The sequence below is a fragment of the Cebus imitator genome, unplaced genomic scaffold (assembly GCF_001604975.1).
Source record: "Cebus imitator isolate Cc_AM_T3 unplaced genomic scaffold, Cebus_imitator-1.0 Scaffold589, whole genome shotgun sequence".
Lineage (NCBI taxonomy): Eukaryota > Metazoa > Chordata > Mammalia > Primates > Cebidae > Cebus > Cebus imitator.
Genome location: NW_016107904.1, coordinates 422,003 through 435,314, shown reverse-complemented (window position 1 = coordinate 435,314; position 13,312 = coordinate 422,003). Strand labels below are relative to the sequence as shown.

General features: G+C 36.8%; 1 protein-coding gene and 1 non-coding gene across 2 annotated transcripts in view; both read right to left on the bottom strand.

Annotated features, from left to right (window-relative positions):
- Positions 1-11,650, bottom strand: part of POLA1 (DNA polymerase alpha 1, catalytic subunit) — a 148,750-nt gene extending 137,100 nt beyond the window's left edge. Inside the window, exons 1-8 of the mRNA XM_017516455.2 lie at positions 11,113-11,650; positions 9,636-9,811; positions 7,634-7,763; positions 7,022-7,141; positions 5,838-5,937; positions 3,620-3,744; positions 1,063-1,212; positions 532-654 (exon numbers count right to left, since the gene is read on the bottom strand). Coding sequence (XP_017371944.2) covers positions 532-654; positions 1,063-1,212; positions 3,620-3,744; positions 5,838-5,937; positions 7,022-7,141; positions 7,634-7,763; positions 9,636-9,811; positions 11,113-11,127 — 939 coding nt within the window. The 5' untranslated portion in view covers positions 11,128-11,650. The remainder of the gene's footprint in view (positions 1-531; positions 655-1,062; positions 1,213-3,619; positions 3,745-5,837; positions 5,938-7,021; positions 7,142-7,633; positions 7,764-9,635; positions 9,812-11,112) is intronic.
- On the bottom strand, positions 4,573-4,702 carry LOC119469181. Its single transcript, XR_005197999.1, has one exon.
- Positions 11,651-13,312: the final 1,662 nt, after the last annotated feature.

The window sequence follows — 13,312 nt, the reverse complement described above, 5'->3', positions numbered from 1 at the left end:
AATAATAATAATAATAATAATAATAATAACTCATTCATGTCACCTCCTTGAAGAAGCCTTCCCTGACCAATATAAACTAGCCATCTAAATATTCTCTAGCCCACCACCCTGTTTTAATTATCTGAACATTTCCTTCTATCATATTTTGTTATTTATTATACATGTTTATTTACTTATTTACAGTCTGCTTTCCCAAACCACCCTCTCTCCACCCCACATTCCTAACTCATGTCGTCTCCACCCCCAATCTCCTCCCAATCTGGGTAGAAAGTAAGCCTCATGATAACAGGGACCTTTTACCTTTTATTTCTTGCTTGATACGTACGTACATACATACACACACACACACACACACACACACACACGAATCCTTATTTAAATGCCTATTTGTCTCAAACCTGTCATCCAAAGAGAGGGGTACTGTCTTTGATGCTGTATAACTAGGTAATAAACTTGACTCTCCCACACTCTAACAGGTAAAGTTAAAAATACTCTCATATCTAGAGATGTAAATGTTATTCTGCCATTTACCTCCCTTCCTTTGTATGTCACCAAGGCAGCCAGTGGTTTGGCATAAAATCTGCTATAGGAAAATCCCAGGCAACCGTACATACTGTTCGCTGTGAGCTTCAAAGCCTTCTGTCGAATGTCATACTGCAGGCCACACAGAACAAAAGACAAACAACAATATTTACAGATGCTTAAGTATTACATTAGATGTCTTTCTAAATCTCCAATAAAAAGAGAAACCAGCAATATCCCTGAATAAAAAAGAACACACTCAACCCATCCACCCAGATCAATGATTCCCTAACCTCCTAGAAGCAAGTAAACACAGAATCCAAAGCTCCCAGGAGCCAGAAGTATCTTGTTCAGATACAACCTTTGCAGACAAAGGTGGCTTCCATTCTGAGGGACTCTAGTATTTTTAAGTGGTCACCTACCCACAAACTTAAAATAAGTACCTGCATTTGCCCAGCATCCTGTTTACTCCTAAATAATCAAATTCTAAAAGCTGAGACTGTCACTCAAATGTTTCTTAGTGAAAAGGTATAGATATACCTGAAGAATAAGGTCTGGATTTAAGTCTTGCTGTTTCATTAGCTGTTTGACTTGTTTTCTCCGTTCTACCAGTTTCCGGATCTCTCTGGGCAAAATGCCCATTTCTAAGTTTGGATCTGGCAACTCAGGGATCTGTTCTTGTTCTCCATCCTGATAAACACACAACAGAAATTTCATACAAATCAAACTTTTGTGAAATAAATTTCTACAGTAATATTTTATAGGCGCTTTCCCCCATGATCACATCTTGAAAAGCTATTCTCTTATACAAGTAAGGGTCAACAATGCATGGGTAGTATAAGAAGCTGCTGAGAGGTTTGTAGAACAGGTCACCATTGCCCTCATCTCTCCCAATTATATTAGTTTGTCATTCCCAATATCTCTCACCCCTGTAGTTAGACACATATTTAGATTTCATTTAAAGGGATATATTTTTACAAATGCTACTAACTCTCTTCAACAAGACTGGAGAACAACATGTTTGAGGAAATTGTTTTTAAAATATAAACACTAAAAGAGGCCTCCAGGATTTAAAAAAAAAAAAAACAGCAGCTAAACTACTATTTTAAATCATTTTTACTACCAAACAAAATGCTATAGAATTGTAAAAACTATGGAGAATAACAGCAATTATTGTAAATGCTCTAGACTAAAAATAAAAAGCCAAATACTAAATCAGCAAATTTCTTTTAGCATTTGGAGCACATTTAAATAGGCCATGACATTTCTAAAAACTAACATATATATATCCCTTAACATTTATGCAGTACTTTTTACCTACAAATTGCCATGCAGTCGGCAGAAGAATAGCAACCAACAGTCTTCTTATATTAAAATTTACAGCAGGAAAAAGCAGGGAAAGCACTAGACCATTTTTCTCAAGCCTCCATTAATTCTATTAACAGGCTACAAAGAAAAAAGCCAGGCACATTTACCCTTTTAAAGGTTCAGAATTAAAAATAAACCTCTTGATTTAAAGTATGCCAAGTCAATGCCATTTGATAACCTAGCCTTTACAAAGCATCTGATTTTACAGAGATCAATATCTTCAAGTGAAACGCTCTTACAATAGTAATAGGGACCTATTGCTTTCCAATATAACAGATGATGATAGTAAACCTATTAAAGAGATCCTGGTACACATTCCAATTTATTTACAGCAACTATGAAATTTAGATAAAAAGTAAACTGAAAGAATATAGAGTCAGGAAATTTACCATCTACTCCTAGCTCTACAACTACTACCTGTGTGACACTGTTCTGAGCTACCATGCATAAAAATGATACAGGATCTATAAACTGCTACATGTATAGTATTTCTTAGATGACTTTTGATGTCCCTCCCAACTCTAAAATGATTCTATTATATATCCAGAATCCAAGCTGGAGAACTCCACTAAGCAAAATGGTGGTGGGCAGAGGCTAAATAATATTAACCATCACCATGCTGGCACAGTAGCAGGACAGAGCTCAAATATTAATTGAATGCAGTCATACCTGTTGGGGATGTCTACCCAGTACCTTCTCTGTAACGGTCTCCACTAGTCTCACAGAAAGGCCCACCCTTCGCAGCCAGATTTGTACCCTGTAAACCTACTCTTGTGGTTACAGATAACGGGGACCTGGGGTGCCCACCAACCTAGGCAAACCTATCCGATTCTCTCTTCTGGGAATATGAAATTGGGATTGAAAAACAGGTCCCAAGCTTGTGGTGAGAACTAAAAGACATATAAATTCAGGAGCTAGAGGGCAAATAGACATCTTCTGCCATGTATTAAAAAAAAAAAAAAAAAAAAAAAAAAAAAAAAAGAACAAAATGTGTGTGGGGGGGGTATACACCTATACATAGACCACACATGCATATAAAATGGAAATTTATTCAGCAATACAAAGGAATGAAGTATTAGTACATTCTACAACATGGATGAACCTTGAAAACATTATGCTAAGTGAAATAAGCCAGATACCAAAAGGCCATATACTGTATGATTCTATTTATATAAGATGTCCGGAACATACAAATCTATACAAGCAAAAAGATTAGCAGTTGCCTAGAGGTGGAAGGGATAGATGGATTGATGGGGGTGACAGCTAAAAGGTTTCTTTGGGAAATAATGAAAATATCCTAAAACCAATTGTGACGATGGCTGCAAACTCTGGGAATACACCAAAAGCCACTGAACCATACACTTTAAACAGGTGAATTACATGGTATATGAATAATACCACAATAAAGCTATTTTAAAAAGACACAGAACCAGTCTGAGTCTCTTTCTACCCAACCCTTCTCCTTTTTGACCACTAAGAAAGGATATAATTAATGCATCCTTTAAGAGGAAAGGCCAGATACAGTGGCTCATGCCTGTAATCCCAGCACTTTGGTAGACTGAGGCAGGTGGACTGCTTGAGCCCAGGAGCTCAAGAGCAACCTGGGCAACATAGCAAAACCCAGCCTCTACCAAAAAAAAAAGAAAAACTAAAATGCTAACCCCTTTGGTTCCCTTCCTTAAGTAATTCTTTTAACCTCGATTTCAAGAGCCCTAGATTAAGTACAAACCTCTGTAATCTTCTGTGCCTCTGCAGCAACTCTTTGTACTGTTGTAAAACAAATGTTAAATTCCTGAATGATGGAAGGATAAAGACTGTTGAAGTCCAGAAGCAAAATGAACTTATCGTAAAAACCTGAAATTAAAAAGCCACATAATATCATAAAAAGTCTAAAGAAAAGCAGAACAGTCAAAACATCATTATTAAAAGCACTATATTAGAAACTATATACTATCCACATATACTATCCAAAGCTGAGAGACAAAGGAAAAAAAAAATCAACTACCATTCCATAAAATGATGTAAATTTAGTGAAAAGCCAGATCACAAAATAAGAGGGAGAAAAAAATCCTGTCTTCTCTTTAGAACCAGCCACAACCAGTCCTTTCCCCAGCTGTCCCCAAAACACACCATTATTACAAACAAACACCGTCCCACTTATTTGAAAGGTGTCACATCCATTTAAAAAAAAATGTTAAACTTTCCTTCAAAGCAAGAATTCCCTTCCACCTACTTTCCCCTTCCCCACACCAAATAAAACCAAGTGAGTGGTTTTCTTTTTTATTTTTATTTATTTATTTTTTTGAGACAGAGTCTCGCTTTATCACCAGGCTTGAGTGCAGTGGCATTATCTCGGCTCACTGCAATCTCTGCCTCCAGAGTTCAAGAGATACCCCCGCCTCAGCCTCCTGAGTAGCTGGGACTACAGGCGCATGCCACCACACCTGGCTAATTTTTTGTATTTTAGTAGAGACAGGGTTTCACCATGTTGGGCAGGCTGGTCTCGATCTCCTGACCTCGTGATCTGCCTGCTCGGCCTCCCAAAGTGCTGGGATTACAGGTGTGAGCCATTGCACCCAGCTGAGTGGTTTATTTTTTAATGACACTTTCAAAAAATAAAATGGACAGCACATTTACCTGTACATAAACCGAGCTAAAATCAAATAGGAGACACACATATATAAATGTCAGTAGTGGAACGATCCACCCTTTTTACTTGCAAAGGATGAACAGAAAGCTACTATATTTCTCTAGGACATTTACAAAGAGTTATCTTCACCTTGAGAAGAAACTGAATAAAAATAAATGTCCACTATTAAGATAGTAATAATTGCAAACATATATTGATAGTTTATTCTGTGTCCAGCACTATACTAATTTATCTTTAAATCCCTGTGTGGTAGATATTACTCTTACCTCTATTTTACAGAAGAAGCTGAGCCTTACAAGAGGTTTAACAGGCAGCCCAAGATCACATTGAATTCAAACCCAGACCTATATAACACCAAGTACTACTGCTCCATTATAATAAAATCACTTTTGTCAAAAATGTCTCCCACTCAGAGTTAACTTATTTGATAAAATTCACATTAATTCCTTCATAACGATATGAATATTCTTAACACTACTACTGAACTGTACATTTGAGAATGGTTGAAATGTTTTATTTAATACAAAAAAATTAGCTGGCTATGGTGGCGCCCACCTGGAGTCCCATCTACTGGGAGACTGAGGCAGGAGGATCGCTTGAACCTGGGACATGGAAGCTGCAGTGAGCAGGGACTGTGCCACTGCACTCCAACCTAGGCAACAGAGCAAGACTCTGTCTCCAAAAAAAAAGCAAAGAAAAGAAAAAGAAAAACAAAAAGTTTTTTTAAAAAAAAGATCATTTCTAGCTCTGTGTACCACAAAACATCTTTGCCATTCATGACAATAGGGAAAAGGTATTCTCCTGTTAAAAGTTAAATTTGGTGGTTACTGTCTGCACTGTCTTTAACTTCGCTGTCAACTGAACTGGTCAGGACAAACAGCTATCTATGTCCTGGACAGCTACTTATCTATGTATTGGACAAACTATGTTTACAGACCAAATTCAACCTACTGCTTGTTTTTGTACCACCCATGAGCTTAAGTATGGTTTTTACATTTTTTAATGGTTGGAAAAAATTAAAAACAGTATTTCATGACACATGAAAACTACATGAAATTTAAATTTCAATGTCTATACATAATTTATTGGAACACAGCATAACAAAATTCACCTTAAGTCTATGTCAGGTGACTGGCAACCAAGATTTTCACATGAATGAAAGAGAAAAGTAAGGCCATCATAAGACTTATTTGCTGACCTATAAGATATAATTCAGGTCTTCCAGTTTCTCAAGCCTAGTTCCACATTAAGAAATCCCTTAATACTGGGAAAAAACCAATTCACTGCCCAGGCTTACCAACTTTGGGGTCCAAAACCAAGCCTCCAGCATAAGCTGCTTTCTTACGTCCTTTCTTGTATTTATTGGTATCTCCATCAATTTCTTCATCTTCATCTCCCTAATATCAAATGCAAAGACAACTTCACCAGACAGCAACTCATTAATTTAAAATTGTTATGATTCTCTCTTTTCCAATTGCAGGACTTAGTTCTAACAAACATTATTTCAGTTAGCGGTCCTATCTGTGGGGAAAGACAGTTATTGTAATATGTTCATGAATCCAAATGAATGCCAAGCATAGTAATTTCTTAAGCAAACACTATATATCTGAGTTAACAAATACAAAAATTATATTTTTATGTGCTTCTGAATTTATAGAGTTTCATATTTTCTAATTAATGAATACTGAAAATACCACTTTTCATATTACATAAAATTTGAGATTGTAAAGCAACCCTCTTACAATCACTACTCTAACATTCATGATGTAAAAACATAAAATACTTCATGTAGGTATTATCATTATCCCTATTATTAATATGGACACCATAAAATAAGCACATCTATATACTGAAAATCCATTCCTAAGTAGTTTATTATTGGCCAACATAAAATACTTCAGCAGAAGTTAAAGTCCTCTAAATGAATATTCCCTGTACCAATTTTAATAATGTACATTAAAAAAACAAGCAAATATGAGAACCTGAATCAAATTTTAACATTCAATTCCCATTTCTGCATCAATTCGTATCAGTGCTAATAAAACAGTAGCTAAACTAAGTTTTAGTTCTAAAGCGATGGAGGCTATTTCAGAAACCTAATTGTGGGTGACCTTGATCATACTAGTACAGAAAAATGCAACACAAAAATAAAGGCTCATAGGTTCAAGAAAATAAAAAGTTTAACTGGCATTTAACTTTGGGAGGGCTAAGGTGCCAGAACACATTCCACGTATGGTCACCCATCAGAGAGGTCTAATGCTTCCCTCAAAGAATTTCCTATTTCACAAATAATTTTGCCTGCACAGAGAAAAATGGAAAAGGAAATGACACAAATACAAGGGAATAAACTTGACACAGTTTCTATAGTACACAAGGGATTTGCTATTTTGAAAGCAGATGTCATCACAGAAAAAAAGGCTATCTAGGTAATAAAAAGTGGGGGATAAGAGGAAACAAAATACTACACAGTTTTGGACCCACCAGTTTTTGCTGAGGCTTTCGGAAAATCTGCTTGTCAGGCACAATATAGTTGTTTTCATAAAATGCATGAAGCAACAAGAACTCGTTACGCTCGGATCGTCCACCCATCAGCGTCCTGGACTATTAAATGGAATTTATTTTTAAAATTTGAGCTCAAAACCACAACTAACAAAAGCAACCTTGAGTCAGTTAAGTTTAGTCACATCACCTCCTTCAAAACCATTCCTAACAACAGGCTGCTTTTTAAAAAAAAAAAAAAAGGTACTAAATCATTCCTAACATTTTCATTAAGGATTATAGTTAAAGGAGACAAAGAGAGCTTAAAATATTGACAACTTGGCTATTTACTCCCAAATGGACCATTCCACCAAACAGACACATCCAGATGTTAGAGAGATGATCCTTATGTTCGCCCCAATTTCAACACACTGCACCTGGCATTCCTCCCCTTCTCCCAACCAGTTCTTCCTTTACAAAAGAAGTCCAGCTTTCAGAATCCAAGTTACTCATTTTATAAGCATGCATTTAGACTCATTATCATATAACAACTACCCCAGGCAAACACTGAATCCAACAGGAAATGCTTTTTCCCCCTCTCTAAGTTAAATTTACCATAATGTTCCCAGCGATGTTAGTGATCTGCAATGCTAATGGAAGAACATTTAGCTCACACATGATCTGCAAAATGAACTTGGCATCTTCCCAGGTGTGTTTCAACAGGTACAACAGTTGAGAAGATTCACTGTACAGAAAAGTAAGAATAAAACAGAATCAAATAATTAAAAGAAACAATGCCTATAATCATAACTTCAAAAACTATTACAAGGAATTTCAGGTGTAAGTAAATTCAGAGCAACAGCACCTTGGCTTCAGAAACAATTTAAGGTCAGTATGTAACAAGGAATTTCGGGTGTAAGTAAATTCAGAGCAACAGCATCTTGGCTTCAGAAACAATTTAAGGTCAGTATGTAAATAGGAATTCATTCATACCATTGTTCCCGAAGCTTTTCTCCAACACACACACACACACACTCTCCCATAAAGAAAAACTGAAGTAATATAATAACTACAAGCCTGAAAACTATCTAAATCCTTTTATTCATTCCATCCAGTGAGTATATATTGCACGCTTACTATGTGCCAGGAGTTGGCTATGACCAAAACAAACAAAACTTCCTATCCTCCTGGAGCTTATGTCCTCATGGGGGAGACAAGAGTATAAAAAAGAAAAAGAAATTATGTATATAGTATGTTATATAGTGTTAAAAGTTAAGCAATGGGAATATTAAGTATCAGAAGCAGAGACTGAAATTTTTATTAGGAAACAGTGGAAGATTTCACTGAGAATAAAGATCTGGAAGAGGTGAGGGAACAAGCCTTATGGAAAGAGCATTCCACGCAGACAGGACAGCACACTCAAAAACCCAGAGCTGCGTGCAAATCTGGCAGCTCCAGGGCTAGGAAAGAGGCCAATATAGCTGGATCAGAGAGAATAATGGAAAGAGCAGTAGGAGATAAGGACAGAGTTAATGGCATAGAGACACACGGTATGGAGCTTATAAGCAAAAACAAGGACATCAGTTCTTACTCTGAATGAAACAGAGAGTCACTGGAAGATTCTGGGCAGAGTACCACATCTGACTTGATTTTAGCATAATAACTCTGGTTCTGAATTGAGAATCGATTATAAAGGGGCAAGGGCAAAAGGAAGGGGACAGGCATATAAACCCAGTAATCCAGAGGAAAGAGGATAGTGGCTTGGACAGGATGGGTTCAACAGAGTAGGAAAGAAGTGGTCAGACTTAGAGGTATTTAGAAGATAGAACTGATAGGATTCCCTGATGCATCTACTGTGGGATATGAGAGGGAGGAATCAAAGGTGCCACAGAGATTTTGGGCTAAGTAAAACTCTGAAGTGTCCAGTGATAACGGAAAAATACGCTTACTAATTTAGTAAGGAAAGACTACATGAAGAACCTAGGACAGAAGATTAGAGCTCAGTTTTCAACAAGCTGGGAGTTCACATTAGATATCAAGTAAAATAGGTAAGTAGGCACATTGATTCTAGAATTTAGGGAGGTCTAACCTGAAGATACACAGGTGGGAGGCATAGGCATCCACATGATATTTAAATTCCTAAGACTCACTATGACCACCTAGAGAAGGGGCAAAGTCAGAAAAGAAGTCCAAGAAACGAGTCAGGAAGAACTAGCAGGAACGAACAAATGAGAGATGACCAGAGGAGTAAGAGGAAGAAATAAGCAAGCGCTACCTCTAAATAACTTAATGATTGCTCAGTTTTTATATTTCCAAAGTATCTACCCTAATTCCTGAATAAATGAATTAAGAGTAGAAATCTAAATCCCAACTACTGTTAGGAAACATTAAGATAGTGTTAACACAGGTGAGGGAGATAGAGATAAACTAATCAATTACAATAATTCAAGAGGTAAACTAGTTCAAATTATGAAAGCAGTGGAGATGGTAGTACTGACAAAGACAGTTTCCCCACTACAGCACCACTGGCTCATGCCCCTCCAGACTAAGAATAGTACTGGTGTTCTGCTATCGTTAATTTCAAGACAGATTAATTCTGAAGAATCTAGGATCATACCTGTACATATTTCGTATATTTTCCACTGGGATTACAGCCCTTTCAGTTTTTAGAATCTGCTGAACAAGTTCAGACAGATGGTAGCTTTTACAACGAATCAATTCCTTTGCTGAAATTTCCACATCACAGATCATTCGACCACAGGTAGCATTTCTTTCACCAAATCCACTCCGGCCCTACGAGATGGGAACAAAAAGCAAATTTCATGAAAGAGCAGACACTGAGAACATTTCTTTCTAACCTATTTTAAAGCTGGCCCAAAATTATGATAACTTTCGTTCTCCCATTTATCAATCAAATATTTTTGAACATTTACTATGTATCTGACATTATTCTAGGCACTCAGGATACAGCAGTGATCAAAACATAAAAGACTCCTAGCCTCATGTGAAATGTATAATAAAAAATAGACAACATAAACAAGAAACTATATCGTTTTAGGGGGTAGCAAGTATATGGAAAATGGGAAAATAGAGCAGGGTGAGGGGCACAAGGAATTTGGGGAGACTGCATCTTAAATAGGGTAATGGGGCAGACCTCACTGAGAAGATGCCATATAAAGAAAATCTTGAAGGAGGTAAAAAGCTAAGCAAGTGTTCAGATGAAGTGCTAATAACAACTCTACCACCTTAAAGATAGGAATCGGAAAAGAAGCAAGATCAGTGGCCCCAACTTTGATCTGTAGTGGCAGAATCCTCTAGAGAACATTACAAAAAAGATACAGATTCCTAACTTATCTGATGAGGCAACATGTCCATTTTATTTATAAGCTTTAAGTAAAATAAGATTTCAAGCACTGAGCAGTATCAGGTTTAGAAACAAAGTGCTTCACACAAAAACTGCCAAAACCTCCATACATGAAGCAAGGAGGTAAAATGAAAAGTATATATTGGCTTTAAGAGTCACACAGGCCTGGGTTAAAATCTCAGTTTTTCCCCTTGCTAGTCACATGATCCGGAACAAGTTATGTTACCCCTATGAGACTGTCTATGAAATAAAACTGGAGTTGCCACGAGAGGTAACTAACACAGAAAGCACTTAGTTTATTGCCTTCTTCCTTTTTCTTTCTTCTTTTTATTACAAGATATCATCCAGCAATATTGCATTCTAATACAACCAACATCAACTCCCTTCCATTCATTCTTCCCATCTTCCTCCTAAATGATAACCTTCTTCTGAACCATGCAACCTTGCCCTAAGATTATCACTTCAGGAATGACAAAGTGAAAGTAACATGTATGTGCTGTCTTTGTTCACTATTCCTAGATTCTAACCGATGATTTTTAAAACCACCAGAGGCTTTTACAAAAAAAATGCTGAATTCAAAGGAAAAGATGTTTAGTGCCAAAGTTAAAATGTACCAAAGTTCCTATCACAAGATAACCAATTCCTACTTTAAAAAGTATAGTGTGTTCCCTGGTAGCTACCCCACATTAAAAAATAAATAAATAAAAGAGATTTTGAAAATTATTATTACCCCAAGCTTTGGCATGTTGGATCGCTTCAGTCGACCTATCTTGGACCAGTGAGGAGCTTTGCACACATTAATTCTCTGCAGTAGTACCTCCAGTTCAAACCCATAAATATTATGACCCTAGTCAGAAAAAGAAGGCAGCTGATAACGTTATAACAAATGCAAATTAGAGGATTTATCTTCATATGCACAGAATTTCTTTGCCCTTTCTTTTTCTGGTCTCTAATTGAAGACATCATGCACTTACCTCCGATTGGGGGTCCTTTCTTCTTCAGGAATTTATTCATCAGCAGCATTCATTAGCCTTGACATTAACAAGGCTGCTAAGCAGATTGCTGGAATAAACTTTATTTCATCCTAATTGATGCAAGGCTCATATGATGTCTTTTAATTTGCAGCTCATGCCTCACAGTCTCGGAGGCAAATGCAAATTTAACGTCCCATACTTTTTATGTGATCGGTAAAAGCTAAATTCAAATAATTCCATATTCCTTCCTTAAAAACATAGAGCCTATCTGTCCTATCAGTTTACACAAGACTCTTCAAAAACTCAGGAACTGCCTTTAGTTTCTTTTTTAAAAATTGAGTTCAGCCGGGCGCGGTGGCTCACGCCTGTAATCCCAGCACATTGGGAGGCCGAGGCGGGTGGATCACGAGGTCAAGAGATCGAGACCATCCTGGTCAACATGGTGAAACCCCGTCTCTACTAAAAAATACAAAAATTCAGCTGGGCATGGTGGCGTGTACCTGTAATCCCAGCTACTCAGGAAGCTGAGGCAGGAGAATTGCTTGAACCCAGGAGGTGGAGGTTGCAGTGAGCCGAGATCGGGCCATTGCACTCCAGCCTGGGTAACAAGAGTAAAACTCCGTCTCAAAAAAAAAAAAAAAAAAATTGAGTTCAAACACTACTGATTTAGACCCATAATTGATATGCAACAAGAGAAATATATAATACCACTAAATAGTGCAAATAAGAAACTTGTTAAAAACAAAGAAACAAAACTATATAGAGTAGAAATTATCTCAAATATGCAACTAGATTTTTCACCTCTATAATAATTTCCAACATGTGAACATGATTCACTTGCCTCTGTTTATAAAAATTAGATGAAGTTTAAAACAATTCAGATCAACAAATATACTTGTTATTAAACTTAATTAAAAATATATGCCCGCTGCTTAGAGTAGTCAAAATCATAGAATCAAGAAAGTAGAATGGTGGTTGCCAAGGGCTAGGGGAATGGGAAGTTAATGAGTACAGTGTTTCAGTTTTACAAGATGAAAAGACTTACAGACATGGATGGTGTGATGCCTGTACAACATTATGAATGTAGTTAATACCACTGAACTGTATACTATAAAATGGTCAACACAGTTAATTTTATATTATGTGTATTTTACCACTAGATATTCATAGCAATTTTGCCTATTAAATTATAAGACCAAAGGCCTTGAGGAAGTCTCACTTACAAATTATCATACCTAGAATCAGGGACCCAAATTCATGTCAGAATTCCATCTTACATCCAGATTTCTCACACATTGACTTGGCTCTATCACCCAAAGCCAGGCCAGGTTTCCCAGGCTTCATGGCATCTCCTTGGGGTCCAAGATACTGTTGTTACTAGAGGCTGACTGAGGGCCTGGTGCTGAGACAGAATGCCACAGTACAACACTGTGCACAGAATTTTCCTGGAACTTTAAAGGTAGGTCTTGAAATATCATAAGGGAAGTGGGTGCAGAGATATTGCTTCCAATCCACAGAAACTCAAGATGCTAGCTAGCTATACAGTTGCCAGATAAGGTATCCAAGAGTAAAAATGAATGTAGAGAAAAATATAGGAAACATTTTTGCAAGACTTCAATGTACCCAAATTACTCATATCACATTAAAAATACAGGCATTTATAGCCTACATTCCTCTGGAAAAATATATATATATATATATATATATATAATTTGATTGATCCATTAACCCAGAAAAAAGACCAATGAAGGAATTCCATATTCTCCAAACTAGGAAGGTCAGAGGACATGTAAAGCAAAATGTTGCTTTAGGACTCTTAGGAACTAGGGCAAAAAATAGCTCAATGAATTATTAGCTCAAGCTGGGTCATCAACAGAAAAAAATATTCCGAGTCCTGAGTTTTCAAAGGTATATGTCATAGAAATTCACTGAGTTCATAAAATTAAAGTACTTAGT